The following is a 25,103-nucleotide window of genomic DNA, read 5'->3' as shown; positions in this document are numbered from 1 at the left end:
TAAATAAATTAAAATAAATTAAAAAATGCCCACCTGATATGGATCCCAGGAGCACATTGTTCTTAATACAGCTGTACACATACTCGTAGCTCTGAGGCTTCAGTGGAGATCCTGTAGAAAGGAGTGTGTGGAGGGTCTGCAGGTTGTGTGTGTTTGCTGCAAATGGTCAAGAAAAACAAAATCTGTTAGTTAAAAAAATTGGTATTTCCTGACAAAAATACTATAGCTTCCAAGGCCTCAAAAGAAGATCAACAATAAAGGCCACATACATACATACTTATATACAACTTCAGATCGATCTCCCTACATTTTCATTCTGTAGCTAACATATTCAATGCATCGTGAACGCCAGTTCATGTCATCTTTAAAAAATGAAGCTCTTGGTGTGTTTGATATATTGGAGGAGTTAGGGAATTTATTTGTTTTGAGTGCTTTTTTTTTGCAACAACCATTGCATGCATTTAATTGCAACCCTAAACACTATTATTCAAATTAATATGTAAAATGTCAAGCGCAATATATGATACATTGTATTATAAACAGTCCTGAAGTATAAAGCTCAGCTCGCTGTCATCTTTTCAGACTGTCTATAGTCTGGAGGCAGATGGGTACGGCTCACAGTGATCAGAATTATGAACCGCGTTAAACTGTTCTGAAATGTATGCAGGCAACATGCCAAGCCACCCGTCTGGGGTCCCGTGTAGAGAGGGTCTCTCGCCCTGGTTATCAGAGCCAGTGCCACACCCCACAGGCTAACAGGTGTCGTTCTGAAATGTCAAGCAGCCAAAGGGAGCAGCAGAGGGCCAGGAAGCACGTCTTTGACCCCCAACACACAATCCACTGAACCACACACATGCAAAACAAATGAATCCCCTAACTCCTCCAACAGCTCAAACACACCAAGAGCTTCAGCTTTAAAGACAACATGAATTAGCATTCACGAAGCATTGAATATGAATGTGAATTTTTTTCTTCTGTTGAACACAAAAGAATACATTTAGAAGAATTTTAGTAACCAAATAGTAGTTGGTAGCCACTGATTTCCACACAGCAGCATGGAAAAAAACACTATGGAAGTCAATGGCTAACAGGCAACTGTCTGGCTACCCACATTCTTCAAAATATCTTCTTTAATTTAATTTGACTGAACATTAATTTAATTTCATTTACAGAGCACCAGTTACATCCAAGATGTCAGGGTTTGGCTGATTAGCATTGGCACATCTTTTCCCACTGATGAATATTCTTAAGTAGCTGTACATCCTGACCAAACAGGGTCGATTTTCATTTCAAGCTGTTTTCAATCCCTGCATGGGAAACCACAGGTGCACATGAAAGTGTCTCCTCATCAGAAGAGTTCCTGCAGTAGCTCTTTATTTAAAAAAAAGACCACTAATTTGATCACTCTCATGGTAGTCGTTATGCATAAACTTCATCTTCCACTGTAAATTGCATTTTAATTCACTTTCAGTTTGTCTCATTATTGTTGAATATTCACAAGCACGCACACACGGTTTAGTGAATGAGTCAGTGGCATCTAGAGACTGCAGAGAAAGTGGAGAAATTAATGTGTACTAGGGATGTCAAAAGACAGTACTTTGGAAGCAAATTGAAGCTAAGAAAAACATACATATACATTTATTAGTCTTTATACAGTATCGGAAGTAACAAGTACAGACTCAGTTTGGTGCACATGTCTCAGAAGCACATGAATAGTCAAACATGTGCAACAAAGTGCTTTCTGACAAGGTAAACAGAGTAGATTTGTAAACAAGCAAGAAAAAAAAAAGATTAGAACATTAGGCTTTGCAGTGTAAATGTATAATAGACTTGCCACTAGGGCTGGGCCATTAATCAAAAAGTAATTGAAACCGAAAATCAAAACCCCTGACGTAATTTTCCCAAGTCAGTTATTTCGTTTTTTCTTGTTTGCATTGGAACACCACAAAAAAACTGAGAAGAAAAGTCAAATCTGATACACTTCCACACAGAACCCAAAAAATGCACTGGACTAAACTATTAGCACCCTTAACATTTGGTAGCACCCCCTTTGGAAAAAATAACTAAAATGAATCTCTTCCTGTTCTATGGGATTCAGATCTGGACTCATTGCTGCCCATTTCAGAACTCTCTATTGCTTTGTTTGTAACTATTTCTGAGTGCTTTTTGAAGTGTGTTTTGGGTCATTGTCCTGCTGGAAGACCCATGACCTCTGGTGGAGACATGACACTGTCAAGGCATCCAGTGCCAGAAGCAGCAAAGCAACCGCGAAACATCTTTGAACATCTTTGTCCTTTACCAAACTTTTGTCTCATCTGTCCACAGTACGTTCTCCAAGAAGGATTGTGGTTTTGTCACATAAGTTTTGGCAAACTCCAGTCTTGCTTTTTTATGCCTTTGTGTCAGCAGTGGTGTCCTCCCTTTTCATTCAGATGGCGATGGATAGTGTGAGCTGACACTGTTGTACCCTGTGTCTGCAGATCAGCTTGAATTTGTCTGTAAGTTAATCTGGGTTCTTTATTCACCATTCAAACAATCCTTTGTTGTAATTTTTCATTAATTTTGCTCTTCCGTCCATGTCCAGGGAGGTTAGCTACAGTGCCATGGACTGTAAACCTCTTGATGATATTGCGCACAGTGGACACAGGAACATTAAGATCTCTGGAGATGGACTTGTAGCCTTGAGATTGTCCATGTTTTTCCACAATTTTTTTCTCTTAAATCCACAGACAACTCTTTACACTTCTTTCTTTTCTCCATGCTCAGTGTGACACACAACACAAAGGCTGAGTCAACTTTTCTTTTAATTTTTTACTGGTTGCAAGTGTGATTGCTATGTTGCCCACACCTGTTACTTGCCACAGGTTTGTCTAAATACAAATTACAGGAGCATCACATGCTTGAAAAGCAATTATTTCTTAATTATTTCTTATTTCTAATTTTGACAAGGTGCCAATAATTTTGTCCCGTCCATTTTTTTTTTCCATTTTTTTTTTTGTGTTGTTGCAGTGCAAACAAAAACAATAAGCATGTGAATACCAAAACATTTGCAATTGGAACAATTAACTGAGAGAAGTGTTGCCTTTTCTGACAGAATTGCAAGGGTGCCGATATTTTTAGCCATGACTGTATGTGAGTGGTACGTTTAAGACGCACTGTCAAGTTAACAGATTTTAAACTTTTACACGCAGTACCGCTCATCAATGTCAGTTTAGAGACAGAGGCGGGGCCTAGCGGAAATACTTGCGCATATAGAGTGACAGGACAAGATTGCTGTGAGAAAGATCACAGGCAAAATCGATCATGAGTCAGACCTATAACTACGAGGGCAAAAATAATAATAATAATAATAAATAAATAAACAGCGTTAAAAACATTCATAATCAAAGTAAAAAAAAAAAAATTCAATTAATCAAGATTTTGATTATTAGGTCATATAATCTAGCCCTACTTGCCACTGTCTACTATGTCATTTTTTATGACTGTGAAAAATTAATTGAAAAATTTGAAGTAATGTTTACTTCACTAAAAAAAAAAAAAAACACTTGGTTATATGCCATTTTTAATACTGATAATATAAATATCTGACTCTTTAAAGAAAGGAGAGTGATCAACAACATGTTTTTGCAGTGGTATTACAAATGATATTAAAAAACATGAATCATCACTGGTTTTGGTACTGACTACTGAAATACTGTATAGTGACTATATTGTTATGACAGAAAAAGGGAAGAAACGTAAGAGAGAAGACAGAGGGATTGGAATTCAATGCAGCTTACCAGGTTTCAGATTTCTCTCCTCCAGCACAGCCAGCCATTTTGCTCCAGTCCCAAAAATCGTGATTCTGTCAGTAAACAATAAAACAAATGGACAAAAATGGACGTTAATAGTTTTATTTTTCTTATTTTTTTCCATTTAAATTTTTCTCGATTCTGTTTTATCCATTTAAATTTTTCTGTACTCCTTTTGAATGGTTAAATTAAATTCTATTAATCAAAAAGCATGTCTAATTAATTAAAATAATGAAATTTATACAATTTAACATCAATTTATTAAAAGTTTAACAAAAATTATGTTTAGAGCTCAATGAAATGTTTTATTTTTTGCTCACCTTATGTTTTATTGTTATTGTTTTAGCATGTCTAATCATTTGAATGGATAAAAACAACCTTTATTTATGTTTTTTTTCGCCCTTACAAATTCTCTGTTGTGCATTTAAATTTTTCTGCTTATCAAATGAAGGCATAAAATATTGATTTAATTTAATATTTAATTCATGAAATTCAAACACATTTTATTTTTTGGCAGATAAATGGGATTTCCTATTAAAATTTAAACATGGAAGAAATATTGTGTAATTTCTTAAAAAATAAAGTTTTATTATTTTTTTGCAACAGTAGTCGTAGTAGTATCACATACATTCTACTAAATAATAGTAATATAGGCCTATTTCTGGCACGATGTCTTCAAGTAAAGTCAAACTTTTATTTTGACAGGTTGTCGTGAATTCCTTTAGATTTCTGTGTGTATATGTATGATATGACGCTAGTTTTACTCAAATGAAATGGCAAAATGTTCATGAAGTGACTCTCAGAGAAGTTCTGGAGATGTTGATCATGTATTTATGTCCTCATTTAGTGAGACGGCAGATGCTAAATTCACCGCGAGCATCAAGCACGCTTAGGTACAAGTAGTAAACAAAACTGAGCCTCTGTGCGGGTCATTCATTCATTCAGACCGGGAGACACATAGAACATGCAGGATTCATATTTAATGAATCTTTCTGTGGCTTAATACTTCAGATACTAGTCCATATCGCAATTTGATTTAAGTATAATGACCTATATTTGATTAATTAGTCCAAACTTTGATCAATTCCGTGACATTCCACGTTAAATTGTACATTCCGTTTTTATGACTGGATTCCATGATTCCTATGTGGTTCCTATTAGGTGATTTTAAATCACCAATTTTAAATGCATAAAAACAAAATAGCTTTCTTACAATAAAGGGCAGCATCTTTAAAGAACCTGAGGTACACACACCCCTGGTTGGGAATCACTGCACTAGGCCACATCTCAGAGAAATATGAAAACTTAATTTCCACAGCACTTTAGTTTTCCACGCTTCCACTATAGAACAAAAAGCAGAACACTTTCAGTGTCAATGAGGTGGAATTGATCCAAACGGCCTGTTGACCTGCAGAGGCATCGGTCAGCCATCTCTTGATGGAATCACTCGCGGTCAGAAATCAGGGGGCGGAGGTCATGGCAATGCAATATCTAAAGAGCACAGACAAGCTTAAATGCTGTCAACAAGGTTGTGTTAGTGTAATCTCCATTTGTCTAGCACAGTTTCATACGGTGTTTACGGAAAGTTTACAGTAAAGCAGACTTTTTACTATACAGGTTGTATAGTGTTATGAAACTGCCCATCCCTAAAAGCAATTGAAACAGAACCATGACTGCAAAAACATGTTTAACACACGAACTGATACATTCAAGGCCCAGAAAGGTAGTAAGGATCAATCACAGGGAGCTTGTATAAAGTATAAAATATATAAAGTAAAATATCAAAAGCTGAACATAAACGTAATTAAGTATCCATTTAAACTAGAGGTTTTCACCCTCTGTAGAGTCCAACAAGAAACGTGCCCTATGTGGATAGGTGCCATGACAACATCTTGCTTGTGATTGGTGGCAGCTGGCAAGGTCTGGTTAGTAATGGGTCGTTTAGGATGTTGGAAGGGAATTGTATATGAAATGAAATGGAACGTGATTTCACAAGCAAGATATCAGTCAGGGAAAAAATGGGAAAACTTGCCAGTACAAATCAAATGATATGACCAACCACTGATCTTCCTTCCGTTTATAGCATCATGGACCTCTGATTTACTGCACAGTCTATCCATAGAACTTATCAAGGGGTTGTTCATTTTTCTAATATTAAAGAAGTTAAGCTCATCTAAATATTCAGACAGCTCATTTCATATAAGCCACATAATTTTGTCCCCATCTGCGCATGGAAAATTACAACTGGCAAATGAGACAAGCAAGTTTGGCCTATAGAAGTAAAATCTCAAGCAAATACAATTCATTTAGACTTTTGTTACAACATATAGGCGTATACCAGATCTTAACCTGATATTTACTGGATAAGTATTGGTGAAAGGATCTGGGTTTATAACCAACAGGTTAGAAGTTCACAGGGCAAATCCATCAGCTATCACCAATGAAGCATTGGGAAACACTCAGATCCAGGTTTCTCTAAAGCTATTCCTTTAACTCAACATGTTTTGTTAAAGTCATGGAAAGTTCACTGGCCCCAAATGTGTAGTGATACATAAATATGACACTGGACCACAAGTAGCACAGGCATATTTGTAGCAATAGCCAAAAATACACTGTATGGGTCAAAATTATTGATTTTTATTTTATGCCAAATATCATTAGGATATTAAGTAAAGATTGTGTTCCATGAAGACAAAAACTTAATTTCTAACTAGTAATTTCCATAGCTAAGAACTTCATTTGGACAACTTCAAAGGTGATTTTCTCACTATTTTAATTTTTTTGGAACCTCAGATTCCAGATTTTCCAATAGTCGTATCTCGGCCAAATATTGTCCTATCTTAACAAACCATACATCAATGGAAAGCTTTCAGGTGATCTGTAAGTCTCAATTTAAAAAAAAAAAAAAAAAAAAAAAAAAAAAAATTGACCCTTATTATGGTTTAGAGATTCAGGGTCACAAAAATTGTCATCTGGAATGTAATAAGCTCTTGACTTTAAAACCACCTCAATTCATATCCCGGACGAGCCCCCAATTATGTTAAGGTCCAGCTTAATAGTGCATATCAAAGTGTCCAATCCAGCACTTGGAGGGCCACGATTCACCAGAGTTTAGCTCAAGCCTGAACAAACTAATTAAGGTCTTCCAGACAGGTGTGCTGGAGTTAAACTTGACAAAAAGGTGGCCCTGCAAAAGCAATAAAGGTACTACCAGTATAGTTAAGGAAACAAACATAATAATTACAATAATTCAGAGATTGAAATATCTATATTATTTAAAGGAGAAGTCCACTTACAGAACAAAAATTTACAGATAACTCACGCCCTTGTCATCCAAGATTTTCATGTCTTTCTTTCTTCAGTTGTAAAGAAATGTTTTTTTTTAAGGAAAACATTTCAGCATTTTTCTCCATATTCGCTTCACTTCTATGGTGCCCCGAGTTTGAACTTGTCGTTTGAAATGTCATTTAAATGCGGCTTCAAATGATCCCAAATGCGGTTGTAAACGATCCCAGTCGAAAAGGAAGGGTCTTATCTAGCAAATCGATTGGTTCATTTTTGTTCTGGAACTGAACTTTTCCTTTAACTTGTTCCAACAAAGGTAGATGGCTTCAGCAACCTAAAATAAGATTCAGTGAATGTAACACTATGGACTGAATTTAAAACAGATTGTGTTCCCCATAGTCGTAGAGGGACTATGGGGAACATACCGTGTCCATTATCTTACACTTCAACATAATCCATTCTTAGTCTATCTTATAAAAGACCAAAATCAGGAGCTATTTTTCCCCCACAATGACAATATGGGACAAAGAAAGAGTTGTCTAGCATGACCAAGTTTCACAATGGCCCTTTTGTCCAGAATAGGATTCCCTTACGGATTTTCCTTCATCTACATGGACACCCCGTCTGCCTTCTGATTGAATATTGATCAATTGTAAACATTAAACACAATTAACCTGAAAAGGGAGCAGAACAAGATAAAAGCTAATCCAAGATCAGTATATTCATACGTCTAAACACAGAGGGACAACAGAGAGAGAAAGAGAAAGAGAGAGCATGTTTTATTCATTATGCAGTGGACACCGGGAGAGTTCCACCTTGTCTGCAAAACGGGTAGATGGGCTGATTCAGTCTGAAAGTTATGAACTTTATTCGTCTCTGTTTGTGACAAATTTGGACAGCGTGATCAAATAAAGCCAAGTACACAGAAATGTTTCCCTGCGCACGCTACACAGCTGATCGCAGACCTCGACTGAAGCAATGATCCCAGAATATATTCCCTCACAAACTTACTTACAAGGCAAAGGGAGAAGTGTTCCTTGACTATGTAAACAGCTAACAGGAAGGATAAGCTTGGGATTGTTTTATACAGAATTGCACAGAGCAGGAAAACTAGGAAACAGATCTGAAAAACACAGATGAAACAGTTTGATGTTTTTCTATTTATTCTTGCTCCAGTTTCCCAATGCCTTTCTCACTCACTGCTTCATTGGCTGTTGCTCATTACTGCCCTCTTGCTTGATAGTGAACACAGTTAAAGACAAAATGAAGTCTGAAACAAGCCTGACAAAGTCTGAAGCAAGCTTTAAATGTGTCGTAGTACCCAAGACCAGTGTCAATGGGTATGAACTACAATCTGCAATATTTGAATACAGACTAAAAGATCAAAAGGATCAAACTTTGTCCTGTAGTGTGCACTCAGTTCAGAGGCTGTGACTTAAACCACTTGGTATTACCAAACAATGGAAAACAAGATCTTGCTCTTTTGAAATAAAACAAGTTGCCATGTAAACATCCTTCTAGTCTAATAATAAAACGGTTCAGAACCAGTTGAGGTTGACTACTTGGAAGTTCTTAAAGTTATGATGAAATGGAAGCAGAAAAAAGTTCTTCTGCATTGTGACAAACACGAATGTAAGAGATGATCAAATAAGAAAAAAAGGTAGCAGGCACATCAACTGTTGACTGGAATTAAGACATAAAAGGTTGTGGTTTTGATCTACACTAAATGATAACGTATTAACTATTATAAAAAAGAGCCGTCATCTTTTTATTATCTCAATAAACTCTAAACAAACCCTAAAACTGCGCAGGGAAACAGCGTAATTGGTATCACCAACAGGGCTCTAACTTAAAGCTAAACTTACAAAGGCAGAAATACAGAGACGCTCAGATGCAAATCAGAGCTGCCTTTTAAAATTAGGACTGTTAAATTGAATAACCATATAAAATAACGTGATTAAAAAACATAACAGTTTAAGCATGTCCCCTGACCCATATGTAAAGTCCACATTAGGAATACTCCTACCATTGGAGCAATTCAAGCTTGAAATCAGCTGCTACTAAAGGCAACACGCCTCGCCAAATCACATTTGCAGAGAGCAGGCTGCTCAAAAACAGTTCACACAGGATGCATTCTTGCGTTTAAAATAGCAAGACAGAATGCAACTGCATGGAACTGAACGCAGGGGTTTTGAGATGTTTTTAAGATCTGAGAAATGTAAAAAAAAAAAAAAAAAAAAAAAAGATGTAACAGACCATCAATTAAAAAAAGTACAGAATAAATGCTAGAATGTGTCATGTGTGAACTTTACTTCAGACAGAGTGGAGAAACTGTGATATTTAATTATTTGTAAATCAAATAAACTCTTGCTTTGCTTGTTTGCCACAGTGTTATATCTTAAAATTTACTCTTCATTTAGGGGCTTTCTGCAATTAAAATAATTACATTGGCATTTTACATATACTACTATTAAAAAAATTTAGGGCGTGTACTCATTTTCATGTCTCATTTTCATAAGGTTGCATTTATTTGATCAAAGATAAAATAGAGCAGCAATATTGTGAAATAATACAATTTAAAAATTATTTTATTTATTTAAAGGATAAGTTCACTTCCAGAACAAAAATGTACAGATGATTTACTTACCCTCTCATCATCCAAGATGTTCATGTCGTAAAGAAATTACGTGTTTTGAGGAAAACATTTCAGGATTTCTATCTATGTAATGGACTTCTATGGTGCCCCCGAGTTTGAACTTCCAAAATGCAGTTTAAATGCAGCTTCAAAGGGCTCTAAATGGGCTCATCAAACACCCTTTACAAAAAAAAATGTAAAACAGCAATGTAGGACGATTCTGAAGTTGGAGAAGGAAATGAGATGGGAGTTTTTCAACCTACCCCAACTGTCATGAACTGGAATACACAGAGTTCATGCAGAGCTAGTAGCAAGTGTTTGAGGTTAAAAAGCACATAAACTGTACTTTTTACAAAAATAACCAATCGTTTTGCTAGATAAGACCCTTCTTAGTCGGCTGGAATTGTTTAGAGCCCTTTGAAGCTGCATTCAAACTGCATTTTGGAAGTTCAAATTCTTGGACACCATAGAAGTCCATTACATGGAGAGAAATCCTGAAATGTTTTCCTCAAAAAACAATTTCTTTATGACTGAAGAAAGAAAGACATGAACATCTTGGCTGATAAGGGGGTAGGTAAATTATCTGTAAATTTTTGTTCTAAAAGTGAACTACTCCTTTAAAGCAGCCATTACTCCATTCTTTAGTGTCACATGATCTTTCAGAAATCATTCCAATATGCTGATTTGCTGCTCAAGAAACTTGAAAAGTTGAAAATAGTTGTGCTGCTTAATATTTTTGTGAAAAACCCATTTATTCAAAATAGAATGTCTTTGTTGTCTTTGTTCATTTTAATGCATTCTTGTTGATTAAATGTTTTACAAAATCTTACTGACCCCAAACTTTTCAATAGTAGTGTAATTAATTATATTAATTTGTAATTCATTATACATTATTTTTAACTGACAGTCAACCCTAATTAAACATTTAAAAATGATAATGTCTCTGAAGGAAATCAAGCAGCACAAATGGGTCTGGTGAGTAATGAAAATGTGTGTTTTTTGGCTTTCCCAAAAGCTGCTGCAAAAACGTCTCTATTTTCTTCCTCTTGGGAAGAGGCGAGACAATGAGAGTTAAGAATAGAGGCTTTCACCAGTAGCCAAGGGAGCTGAAAATGAGCACACTCACACACACATCAAGTGTGATCCAAAGGAACTCCAGTGTCTGTTGCACTTCGATCATTTCTGATCAATAACAGGTAAACTCTGAAAGGAGCTCGATGCCACATTAGAGGTGGCCAATTAGACCCATCTCTTTAAATCAGGTTGCCGTGGTGATACGGTGTCATTTACACAAAGGGCACAGCAGATGCTGGTGATAAGCACTGCCACACCTCAGCCAATTACAGCACGGCATGAGGAAAAAAAAAACGAGCGACTGAAGCTCCTGACTGTGACACCTTCATTATAGAGTGTCTTTCACACACACAGACTTACTTACCCCAGACGGTCTACAAGGTCCCAGAGCACATTGGCGCTGGGAACAAGAGGGGAGCCATCATACAGGACCACAGAAGCCCCAACGGCTAGAGAAGTCACCAGCCAGTTCCACATCATCCAGCCCGTCTGCAGATAAAAAGAGAGATCTACTTTTAGACTGGGTCAGAGAAAACATTTCTGTCCTGAGATTGACCAAATTGGGTAAACACACAAACTACTCAGCAAAGATTGTTCAAAAAGGACCATTTCAACCCAAATATCAGACTGGACTGTCCGGACATGGCAAATTATGTGTACCTTCAGTTTGCAAACATTACTAAACATCCTAACAAAAACATTATGGAAAATCATGTTAACCTGATTTATTAAAGGGGTCATGAACTGCCTTTGTTTTTTATTTTGTACCATTCTAAGAGGTCCACTTGTAATGTTATCAAGATTTTTACATCACAAACATCATAAGTGTGGCAGATTGTAGTCCCAAAAGTAAATGCCCACTGCTATGATTGGCTAACAGTGTACATTAATTCCCTTATAGATGGATACCGCTGTGATTTAGGTTCAAAATCTTCTTCTGCAGAGGCGGGGCTTATCCACACTATTACATCATAGAGCAGAACATTCCAAAAGCTGTCGTTTTGGCAGACTGCCTTTAATACAAGTTGTTTTTAGAATAACGTTTCAAAGATCTGTGTTCTGAAACATACAGGATGTTTTTATAGTACAATGACCTCTTACTAGGATTGGGCGATGTCTACCAAATTGGCATCGGATGATATCTACAGTCAAATATTGTGATGGACGATAACATCTACGGGGAGTGGGGGTGAAAGTGAAAGTAAATAGTCAGTGTGTATTCATATTAATAGCGGCTCCCTGATGGCCGCAATTTATATACAGAATAATTACCCAACGATATAACTGCATGAGAATCAGTATTGAAATATATACACTGCCCTCCAAAAGTTTGGAAACACTCCTGGCAAAGTGTGGTTTTGGACGATACATTAAAGTAACTTGACATTATAATTGAGGACCAGCAATAATAATTTTCATTTTGATTACATAATAATGGCAATATACATGTCAAAGTCAGACATGCCCCTTTGCCAGCTGTGATGCCTTGTTACTGGTTTAAACTTGGGCCAGGTTTTTCAAAGATTTTTGGGTCAGCACACCTTAATAACTTCAACAATTGATTGCCAATTAAGTTTAGAATACAATGAATTTAGGCCCAGATTATGCAGAGCTGTAATAGCTGCTAATATTTTGATGAATCGAAAATTTAAGTTTTTTCTATGTATAAATTGTTTATGTAATAAAATGTTTTCGTAGTTTGTGTTGTTCCTTATCAGTGCAAAACTAGCACAAATTAAAAAGCATTCATGCCAATATTGTCCAAAACCCCACTTTTCTAGGGTGTTTCCAAACTTCTGGAGGGCAGTGTATTTCCTCTCATCTCATATTTATTCATTTTAGGGGTTCTGTAGAACACGTCATTTGAGGTGGGGTAGGGCGATGGGATCAAGATGCCCCCTCAACATTGTGATGTCTGTCAGCCATCTGCGATGGACGATGGCATTGTCTATTGGCCCAACCCTACCTCTTATATGTCAAAAGATCAATGGAATTTTGGTTTCTCAGTTCATGACCCCTTTAATAAATATCCCTAGTGTTAATGTGAATGATTTATCAGTGTACGTTATCCTAAAGAAGAGAGTTTGTTTATAATCTTTCATCAAAATGTAATAATGTTCTCTGCCTCTTAAATTACTTTGTTTTCTCTATGTAATAACCAAGACTGTGGGGGTGGTGCAAAATAATAATCAATCATAGACTAACACAAGGTGTTCTAGAATATCTGTAGAAGTACACAATCTACACACTCCTAACGTTCAAAAGTCTGGAAGAAACAAATACTTTCAATCAGGAATACATTAAACTGATCAAAAGCGACAGTAAAGACTTAAGATTAGTTAACTTCCAGAACAAATATTCTCTGATAATATACTCACCCACATGTCATTCAAGATGTCCATGTCTTCTTTCTTCACTCGGAAAGAAAAACGTTTTTGAGGAAAACATTCCAGGATTTTTCTCCATATAGTTTACTTTAATTGGAGTCAGTGGGTTGAAGGTCCAAACTGCAGTTTCAGTGCAGCTTCAAAGGGCTCCACATGATCCCAGCTAAGAATTAAGGGTCTTTTCTAGCTAAATACTTGGTCATTTTCTAAAAAAAAAATACAAATTGATATACTTTTTAACCACAAATGCTTGTCTTGCACTACCTTGACCTCAGGTATTATGTAGTCCCGTTGGAAAGGTCATGGAAAGGTTAGTGCTTTGTCTGTATACTTAGGTAGGGTAAGGTGAAAAACTCCATCTAATTTTCTCTTCTAACCTCAATATCACCCCATTTTACCTTTTTTTGTAAAGGACATTTGACTTTCTTTGCACGTTTGCTTTGTAAACACTGGGTCGGTACTTCCGTCTACATCACGCGTGACCTTTCCAATGCGACCAAGTAATGCGTGAGGTCGAGCTAGTGCAAGATGAGCATTCGTGGTTAAAAAGTTTATCATTTTTATTTTATTTTTTAGAAAATGACTGCTTGTTTTATTAAATAAGACCCTTATTTCTCAGCTGGGATCGTGTAGAGCCCTTTGAAGCTGCATTGAAACAGCAATTCGGACCTTCAACCTGTTGGCTCTCACTGAAGTCCACTATATGGAGAAAAATCCTGGAATGTTTTCCTTAAAAACCTTAATTTCTTTTCAATTAAAGAAGACATGGGGGTGAGTAAATTATCAGGAAATCTTCTTTCTAATCCTTTAAGACGCACAACTGTTGTAAACATTGATAATAATAAGAAACGAGCAGCTAATCAGCATATTAAATGATTTCTGAAGGATCATGTGACACTGATAACTAGAGTAATGGCTGATAAATATTCAGCTTTGTCATCAGAAATACATTATTTAAAATTAATTTTAAAATACATTTAAAAAGAAAACTGCTTTAAAAGGTACACATTTAAAAAATAGGAGAAACGTGCTGTTTTCCGCCATGACTTTGTAGTTTCTGCATCTAAGATGGCAGATACATACCGTAGTGTAATATATGATGACATCATTGTAGGTCATGTTGCCATGGAGAATGTGTTCTTTAAGATGTTGGATGAGAGTGCCCTGGGGAACAGAGAACAAAAGGGTCAGACTGGTGAAACTTTCACAGTTAATGTGATAAATTACACCTGTGGTTACTTTGCTAGGACATCTGTGTGAACTTGAGGACTGCATACATCCACTACAAATCACCTTGACTGAAAAAACAGCTAAGAAAAGTAAAATTAGAGGTCTGTTATGTCAACAATTGTGTTTGTTGATCTCGTTCTTCTCAAGTTCTTTCTCCTGCGCTGGTGTTGTACGTTCAGAAGTACTCTGGCAGGCAAGGAACGACCTAATTAGCGAACCAAAGGATCAGTGACACTGCATGGATTAAAAAACCCCACACATTCCTTTTCTTCTAACACCATGCCCTGCAACAAGCGTCTAACACGTATCCTAGCGAAGGCATTAATTGCGAGCGTGTTCATTCATTCGCTAACTGCCATAACCCGACACGAATACTGTTTTCATAAGGGCACACTGAACATTGATCATCCACAGAGCGAGAAGAGAGAAAATGCGGCTGCATGCGTACATGTGCGATTGTGTGTTTTCATACACTGTGCGCTCTAATTATCCAGCACGCAAGAGAGGCGTCAGACACAAATGGCAAAAAGGCTGAAGGGAAAAGCTGTGAAAAATGAAAAATACAGTGTTATACACACACCGACCAAGCGCATACGAAGTGTGATTGTGAAGCTAAAAGAACTAAAACTAAAAGATTACACTGCTTTTGCCTTCACTGATTTTTCAGAGGAATGCTCTGTACAATGTTGATTTTTGAATTGAAATTGTGCCTATGTGGGGAATGAAAGGCTGATTTAGACCCATGTGAGTTGCTGTTTCCCTAACGCCGGGATTATATAGGAAATGCATTCAGAAGGGATGAGAATGGTGCACGTAATTGCTCATCCCAATTGCATCTGGCTTATAGTGTCTTACAGGTTTTAAAACTGCCTCTTACTGCCATCTAGTGGTCAATGTTGGCGATTCAAGAGCTGCTGCATTTTGGCATCACACAGCAGTTCAAGACAAACCAAGTGGAGGGGTAAACTTAGTAGCCCGAAATACTACCTAAGTTATAACTACAACATTCTAACCACAACGATATTAATAACTAATCTAAAATTTGGTGCCACCACCAAATCAGTGTTATTTTAGTATTACTTGTATTATTTATAATAGTATAATATTTATTAATATTTTGAATTACCTTTTATTTTTTTATTTTCAGTTTTCATACTTACTTTAGTTAGATTTTTGTTACATGCTGTTATTTTTATTATTTTTTTAATATTTATATTTAGCTTTAATTTATTTTTATTTCAGTTTTAGTCATTTTAGTACATCAACTGAAACAAAATGCACTGCATCATCTATTTATTCTTCTCTTTTTTTCCTTTTTAATTATATTTACATTTTTGTGTTATTAGAATCTGTATTTTCTTATTGTTCATTTTATTTATTAATCATCTGTTATCTTTATTTTAAAAATCTTTTTATGTAAAAAATGTTAAATATGTATAGATAGATGGATAGATAGATAGATATAAATATATAGATAGATATAGATATATAGATATAGATACATAATTAGTGCCATGTTAAAAATATCAAATTTATTCTCATAATTTTAAATTTATTCTCAAAATATTTCAACTTTATTCTCTTAATTTTGACTTTATTCTTAAAATATTTATATTTCAACTTTATTATAATAATTTCGACTTTATTCTCGTCAGATTTTGACTTTATTCTCAAATATTTCAACTTTATTCTCATAATTTTGACTTTTTCAAAATACTTCAACTTTATTATTGTAATTTCAACTTTATTCTGATCATTTTGACTTTATTCTTAAATATTTTGACTATATTCTCAAATAGTTTGACTATTCTCATCATTCTGACTATTTTCAAAATATTTAAACTATTCTTGTAATTTTGACTTTATTCTTGTCATTTTGAATTTGTTCTCAAATATATTGACTTTGTTCTCATAATTTCAATTTTATTTTCATAATTTCGACTTTATTCTCATAATTTCGACTTTATTCTCAAATATTTTGACTTTATTCTCATAATTTTGACTTTTTTCTACAATATTTCGACTTTATTCTCATAATTTTTACTTTATTCTCAAATATTTTGACTTTATTCTCAAATATTTTGACTTTATTCTCAAATATTTTGACTTTATTCTCATAATTTTGACTTTTTTTCTAAAATATTTTGACTTTATTCTCATAATTCGACTTTATTCTTATAATTTTGACCTTATTCTCAAATATTCTGGCTTTATTCTTGTAATTATCACTTTTTTCTTAAAATATTTCTCATGGTTTTTATTTTTCTCTTCAAAATATTACGACTGTAATCAATATTTTTTTTTTTTTTACTTTTTACTGTGCCACTAAAACACTGTCGCAGGTTTTCATGTAATATTTACATTTTATTTAATTTCTGCTTCATTTCAGTTAACAAGAACAAAAAAATTATACATTTATATAATTAACTAAAAATGATTAAAAACACTACCCCAAACTCAAAATTTTAAGCAAAAAAAAAAAAGCATCAATATGTTCCTACATTATAAATGAATAATTTTTAGTTGATGATATTTGTACACCTGCAAAACAAATGCTTGCATCCGTATTTTCTTTCTTTGTACATCATGTTTGGTACGAGGCGCTCTAAAATACATAAATCAAGTAGTAATTGCACAGAGTACAATATATCAAATTGGACTCTGCACAATGTCTTGAGTGCGCACACGCACTTACCCCAGCAGAATGCACCATGCACTTGGGAGCTCCTGTGGTGCCAGAAGAGTACATGATGAAGAGAGGATGAGAGAACGGCAGCTGCTCAAACTCCAGCTGAGGGTCCTGATCCCCTTCTTTACCCGTGGCCAAGAAGTCATCCAGGAACACACTGACAGAAAAAGTATAGGAGACAGAGTCAGGACTGACTGTATCTTAACCAGACAACTCCACTTCTGATCTCATTTGAACAGACAGCAGCAGCTGTCACTGAGAGAGAAAATAAAACGTAGTTGAAGTAGTAAAAGTGGAGACTGAATTGGTCTATTCTGCCAGTTTAACAAGGCTAACAAACATTCAACATTTATTGATATGAGGTACATTCCAATCAGCAAATAGTGCCCTAACAATGGATTTCACAGGGTATTCAGCCATCTTAAAGGGACAGTTCTCTCAAAAAGAAGATTTTTTTGAAGAATGTTGGAAATCAAAGAGTTGTTGGTAGCCACTGACTAACTAAGGCACCAAATTCCTTCAAAATATCTTCTTTTGTGTTTAACAGAAGAAAGAAATTCATCCAGTTTTGGAACAATGTGAGTGAGTAAATGAGTATATTTTTGTATGAACTATCCCTTTAAGAAAGATTACAAATTAATGTGTGTGCTAAGTAGTAGTCCACAGTTTTAATGCAATTATAACAATAATAGTCAGTTATTAAATATGAATTATCATGATCACGGTTACATAACAGTGAATATGTTTCATAAAATACAACCAAATCACTTTTTTAAAAGTTTGGGGTTGGTCAATTTTGTTTATCAAAAAAGTCTCTTACGTTCAACAAGGCTGCATTTATTTAATTAAATAATGCAAAACAGTAAAAGCAATAATTTTGTGAAATATTATCACAATTTAAAATAACTTCACTATTTAACATATTTAAAACTGTATCCCTGTGATCAAGTAACAGTTCATTTCAGTGTTGAAACTGATATATATTTTTGTGAAAACTGTAATAAATATTTTCCGGATTCTTTAATGAATAGAAAGTTCAAAAGAACAATTTATCTGAATTAGAAATATTTTGTAACATTATAAATGTCTTTACTATGACTTTTGAACAATTTAATGCATCCTTGCCAAATAAAATTATTCATTTCTTTTAAAAAAAATAAAATAAAAATTGTACCAACTCCAAAATTTTAAATGCTTGTGTATGCATGTAGAAAAATAAAATTTATAAAAAAAATATATATATATATACACACAATAACAAATGTACAATAATACCTAAAACTAATTACAAATAATATATTTTGTCAAGTGAATTGAACTTCTACATACAAATGGAAGCATCAGTGCAACATATAATAAAAAGAAATGTGATATATTGAAATATGATTGAAAACACACTTCATGCACAGACCTGTTGGGAATCTTAGAGAGGTCAGTCTCTTGTCGAGAGCGAACGTATGGAATGACCACAACCTTCTTCAGGTCAGGGAGACCTGAGAGAGATGACGGGGGAAAATATATATGAGGATCCATGAAATGTATGCATATTAACAAGACAAAATGATGGAACAATTGTGGGCTCAAATGTGTGCTTTATACCTTTAACAACGTTTTGGAGTTTCTCCATATGGTCGTGCTGCTTGCCGTTATATACAACAGCTGCTACTGAGAATATCAGCTTGGGCTGGATCTGAGAAAATCGGTCTAGAACTCCCTGAAGATGAAAAGTGACACATGAACGATATAAAATAAAACACATGGGTAAAGCTACACATACAATAGGATATATTTAAAAAATAAATAAATAAATTGCATTATATACAATATTTTGCTCACTGCAAGCTATATATTCACTACAGTTCAAAATTTAGGGGTCAGACAGAAGTTTTTTTTTTTTGTTTTGTTTTGTTTTTAACAATGCATTCAATTTATCAAAAGTACAGATTTTTTTTAAGACTTTTTTATTCCTAAAAGAATCCTGAAAAAACACTGATAACAATAAGAATTGTTTCCTGAAATAATTTCTGAAGGATCTTTACTAGGACTTAATAATAGTAATGTGCTGTAGTACCCTGTCTTAACCACAGATGGCAGCAATGTACATACTGAATTTACTTCAGTCAATAAGCCATGGTGAATCTATGTTGCTTTATCTGCTAGAGCCTGTCCTATTTATGGAATAACCTCAGCCCTGAGGGGGCTGTAGACTTACTTTAATCTCCTCATAGGAGAGTGTATGTGAAAGAGAGACAGAGAGTCAGGAGCGAGAGGTAATGTGTGTGTATGTGTGACAGAAATCTGACATAGCTAACAGGTCACACATTTGAAGAGTGACAACTGATGGCTAGATGACCTTTTTTGTACATGGGGGCAGACATGTTGCGATAATATGACCAGTGGAATATTACTCAATTTATATTTACTAATTTTCATTTGTGGGATATATAGACTAGAACAAAGTGGAATCTCACGAAAACAAACCGCCCCAGTGTAAGTATGAAGGCGTGTGGGCATATGAATGCCGGGTCAGCGCAGTAGAGCAATGCCCGGCAGTTGATGGTATTCGAGGTCATTCTTTATGCCGAGGTCTAAATCTGATATTCATACATCTGGTAACAGTTGGCAGTACAAAAGGATTTCTCCACATCACATCTACCAGTGTCACAATTTTTTTAAATGATTATTTATTAAAATGAATAATCTGGAATTTAAAATGTTATCATTTAAATGTTTGAAGTTTATACTTCTATTCAGCATTAAAAAACTAAATTTTTAATGTTACAAAATAAATGCTGTTCTTTTGAACCTTCTATTCAAAGAATCTTGAATATTAAGAATGATTTCTGAAGGGTCATGTGACACTGAAGACTGAAAATTCAGCTTTGCATCACAGGAATAAATTACAATTTTAAATATATATTAAAATAGAAATACATTTTTTCAAATTGTAATAATATTCAGCAATATTACTGTTTTTACTGTGTTTAAGATCAAATAAATGCATCACTGGTGAGCCTAAAACACTACTTTACAAAAAAAAATCTAAGTGACCCCTATGGAAGCCCGTTTCTGTTAAAAAATTAAAAAGTTAATAATAATAATAAAAAAAAAGGTTACTGCGACTTTGCATCCCACAATTCTGAGTCCTCTTCCTTGCAATTGCGAGTTTACATTGAATTACATGATACAAACTAACAATTCTGACTTTTGTTCTCAGAATTGTGAGACATAAACTTGCAATGCTGAGAAATTAAGTAGAACTGCAAAACGATTAGTCCCGATTAATCAATTCAAAATTAAAAGTGTATGTTTGCATACTATATGTGTGTGTACTGTGTACATTTATTATGTATATATAAAAAAACACATACATATATATATTAAGCAAAAATGTTATATGTAAAATATTTACATCTATATATATAATATATATGTGCATTTAAATATTTACATAATTTTCCTTTCCTTTTCCTTTTTTTTTTTAAATATACACAGTACACACACATACAGTATGCAAACATAAACTTTTATTTTGAACCAATTAATCGCAACTAATCGTTTGCAGCTATAAAAGTTGCAATTCTGAGAAATAAAGTTGAAATTCTGAATTAACTCGCAACTGCGTGTAATCAAGTCATAAATTCAAGATTTAAACTCATAATTCTAAGTAAATATCAGCTATTTTTCCCCTCAAAATTGGAGTTTATAACTCGCAATTTGCAAGTTCTCCCACAATTCTAAAAAAAAAAGTCAATTTCATTAAGAAAAAATTAAGTACTGTGAGATATAAACTTGCAATCGCAAAAAAAAAATCTGAATTGTGAGATACAAACTCACATTTGCAAGAAAAGAATTGTGTGTTTTTTTCTTGCAATTGTGAGTTTAGATAAAGTCAGAATGGTGAGTTTGTATCATGCAATTCTGAGAAAAAAAAATCTGAATTGTGAGATAAAAAGTTGCAATAACCTTTTTATTTTTTATTCAGTGGTGGAAACAGGCTTCCATTGATCCCAAACTTTAAATTGGTAGGAAAAATATTAATACATTATATATATATATATATATATATATATATATATATATAAAATAAACGCATATTTTACTTGTTTTGATGATCAACGTCTCACAGAAAAATTATAAGTGGCTGCTACACACTCATTGCATATTTTATATAATTGAAAAATATATATATTATAGTTGCCATATGGTAAAATAGCAGCCATAATGCATGTGAAGCTCTTACATTGACACCAAAATCTGGAGAGGTTGAACTCCAGATGGCACCTATACTGGCAGCAGCGAGCATAGCTTCGACAGCAAAAATCCCATTGGGAAGATATCCTGAGGTAAAGAGACAGAATATATCACACAAAATGACAATATAAACAGCAACAGATCATGTGAATTGTGCAAGAATGAATCATAAGAGATGCAAATTATTTTAATGAGCAGTCAGCAGGCACAATACATTAAATGATCTTCAGAAACACTGCAATTATATTGCCAAAAGAGAGGGTCACTGAAAATATCACACAAAAGGGGGAAATGATAAATACAGCTTCTAATATGGAACTACTACATGAAACACACTTTGAATTTTTACTTCAAAAGGAAGTAGGCCTATATTTCTCAGAGAGAATTTATAAAATTTATCATTCGTTGTCTTTTCTTATAAGCTTTAATTGCAACTCCTCTTCTTTCAGCCCTGAGTTTTTGTGCCTATATTTGATGCTCAACGTAAATATTATCGCCTCAACAAGTCACTTTGGCAAGAAAGCACCTGCCTAAAGTACGTAGTTTAAATGTAAATGATATTTAAGTGTATTGAACGAAATAGAGAGAGGAAAGACAGAAAGTGACACGGAACAGAAACGGTGTCCATTAGCTAAATGATACTGCGGCAATAAACCCTGGCCTCATCTGCAAAGTGCCCATATATTCACTCCTACTCATACACACACGCTGTAAATCAAGGGGACAGACAAGGACACTCCACAGAGAAACACTTTATAAATGAACACACACAGCTGCACACCCTAACAGGATCGATACACTCAGCCTATGTAAACTTCTACGCTTTTACATCACATTACGCACACACGTTCAAAACAGACACACCTCTGTGAACACACAGACACGTCTGCATCCACGTAGACATACTTATAAAAAAGGCACAGTAGTACAGGAATTTACACAGCTGTATTAACATGTACACACACTTTCATAGCCATCTAAATTGAGATACTGCCACTTTTTTATTAAAGGAGTTGTTCACTTCCAGAATAAAAATGTCCTGATAATATACTCACCCCCATGTCATCTAAGATGTTCATGACTTGCAAATAAATTACATTTTTTGAGGAACACATTCCAGGATTTCTCTATACAGTTGACTACAACAGTGGCCACTATATGGTTTGAAGGTCCAAAACGCAGTTTCAATGCAGCTTCAAAGGGCTCTACAAGACCCCAGATGAGGAATCTTATCTAGCAAAATGATTGATTTATATACTTTTTAACCACAATAGTTTTTTTTAATTACAAATTAAACTTTATATTCCAACAAAATATTTTAAAAAATCATAATAATAAATAAATAAAAATTAAATGAAAAGTTATATTGATAAAAGCAGTAAGCATGTATTAAAAATATCTTAAATGTACTAATTTTATCTGGCAGTCCATAAATGAGCAATAAAAAGTGATCCCATAGACTCAACTGAAGACATTTCCGGAATCAAACTTTTACTTGAGTAAGTAAGTAGTCATATAGAAACCAGCCTAGTAACCGACTAGCAGTGTCATAGCAGCTACTCAAAACACTAACAACCACAAAGCAACACCCTGCGCCAACCTTGTAATGTTGACTTTTTCTTTGGAGGACACTTACATTTTCTTTAAAATAACTAAAAATCTAGTCAATGAACCACTTTTACTTTCGACAATGTTCACAATAGACTGATTCAATTCCTGAGAATATTTTTCAAATCTGTCTCCAAAGAAGAGCACACATAATATCTGAATCATGAAGTGTAACTGTATATATCTCTGTACCATCTTGCCTATTCCAGGGTTCATACAGATACCGTAAAATGAAATTCCAGGACTTCCAAGGACTTTTCAAGCACTACACTCTAAAAAATGCTGGGTTATTTTTTTAACTCAAATGCTGGGTTGTGCCCGTTGGGTCATTTTATTGGGTTATTTTTAATATTTTTACCCAGGTTAAAGTCAGAGCGCGGGCTTTTTGAGTCCTCTACAGGAGAGCTCAATTTTCAGCGCCGCCAATTTGCACTTCTTCAGCGAAATAAAGGTTTGTATACATTTTAGTTCATTTAACGTTTTTACTGTGCTGTAAATTGTATTATTTTACACAGTGCAACATAAGGACGAGATGTCAGTCAGCTGCATCAGCAGCGGTTGTTTCGCAGGATGGAAACACCTTTTGAATTTGAACATAAAATAAAAGAATTTTATTCGTTATTGTACTGAGTTTAATCTTAAAATATGTTCTCTAATGTCAGTACTGTTTGTTTATGGGCAGTTTTTGGAGTCAGTCACGGCACTTTTTAGCTACGAGTGAAACGCGAGGCTGATATTCTGTGTTCCATCCAATATTTGCCCAGCGCTGGGTTGCCAAATAACCCAGTTTGGGTTGTTTTTAACCCAGCATTTTTTAGAGTGTACTTTTTTTTTGATTTTCAAGGACTTCATTTAGAGATCTCACTTTTCAAACAATGTCTTCCATTTCAAATTCTAAAAAAAGAGAAATGAAGCACAAAATGTTAAAACATATACTACACTTTTACTAACTTCAAGGGACGTATGTGTATACTTTCTTACTTTCTTCTTTTTTTGTCTTTATAACTGTACTGCACTAATAGTTCGATGTTTTCTACAGTCAAAAAAAAAAAAAAAAAACTCTCCGAAATCATGATCTGAAACAAATGATTCCCAATCCACGCTCCGAAGTTCCAATCTAAAGCAAACGTTTGGCGAACCTGCTCCGAAGTTCCGGTTGGGACTTCAAATCGCGCATCACAAATTATTTGATATAAATTATTCAATTCACTAAATGATTCACAAACCCATTCTGATCTAAATCAAATGATTTACTTTACACCAGTGGCGATTTCTTTAAGACTGCAAGGGAAGCTCAGCTTCCCCTATAATGTCACAAAATTAATGGTCAAATTATGTACTATTGTATTAACATTTTATTGACTAAAAATGCGTTAGAAAACGTTCATCTCAAAGACAATTTCGTTCAGAATCAGTTAGATATAGCAGGTCGGCTGACTTGATTTTCTTCTCATACATTCCCGTAGCGTCACAGTGCGTTTCCCCGTTGAAGCCCAGCGTCCATTGACTTCAATGGGGCTGCTTTGAACGTTTTTTTTCAGTGCTTTGAAACTAGACGGTCATTGGATAAACGCTGCGATTATGTCCCGCCCACGGACGCTCAGCGTCTCTGGGGGTGAATGAGGAGTGGGCTGGCCTGGACTCCGAGCTTCTGCGTGATGATTGGAGGGTCTGTCGAAAGATTGCGTCTCCTTTTGACTGACAGCGATTTTGTACTATAAGGAATCGCTGAAGCTATTCGCGCTCAGTCCCATCGCGGATTTCTCAAGTTCAGTCGAAATAAAAACTGCTGCAACCTATTTCTTTATATTTGCTTGGCGAAATTGCTTGATTTTCATCATACATTTCACACAATTATACACCACATTCCTTGTTTCACTTTTACAGAGTTTAATATTTTTTTTAGATCGTTCATTCATTCATTCATGTTAATATTTAATGTAGTAATCAATATATATATATATATAGATTACTACATTAAATATTAACATGGAGGATGACTATAAATTAATATATATATATATATATATATATATATATATAGTAATCTTGAAAATTTTTAACATAACATAATGAAACCTTATATTTCTATTAAAATACTTTATAAATAAATAAATAAATAAATCTCCATAATAACCTTATTTAAATTG

The 25,103-nt window shown here is 34.5% G+C and overlaps 1 protein-coding gene across 1 annotated transcript in view; it reads right to left on the bottom strand.

Annotated features, from left to right (window-relative positions):
* The window catches only part of aacs (acetoacetyl-CoA synthetase), a 46,135-nt gene that overhangs the window by 12,482 nt on the left and 8,550 nt on the right, over positions 1-25,103 (bottom strand). The window contains exons 5-12 of the mRNA XM_051110095.1: positions 21,335-21,432; positions 18,691-18,805; positions 18,503-18,584; positions 17,098-17,248; positions 14,256-14,336; positions 11,150-11,274; positions 3,780-3,844; positions 34-156 (exon numbers count right to left, since the gene is read on the bottom strand). Coding sequence (XP_050966052.1) covers positions 34-156; positions 3,780-3,844; positions 11,150-11,274; positions 14,256-14,336; positions 17,098-17,248; positions 18,503-18,584; positions 18,691-18,805; positions 21,335-21,432 — 840 coding nt within the window. The remainder of the gene's footprint in view (positions 1-33; positions 157-3,779; positions 3,845-11,149; positions 11,275-14,255; positions 14,337-17,097; positions 17,249-18,502; positions 18,585-18,690; positions 18,806-21,334; positions 21,433-25,103) is intronic.

The sequence above is a fragment of the Labeo rohita genome, chromosome 5, assembly GCF_022985175.1.
Source record: "Labeo rohita strain BAU-BD-2019 chromosome 5, IGBB_LRoh.1.0, whole genome shotgun sequence".
NCBI classification, from domain to species: domain Eukaryota; kingdom Metazoa; phylum Chordata; class Actinopteri; order Cypriniformes; family Cyprinidae; genus Labeo; species Labeo rohita.
This window is presented reverse-complemented; position numbering and strand designations above follow the sequence as displayed.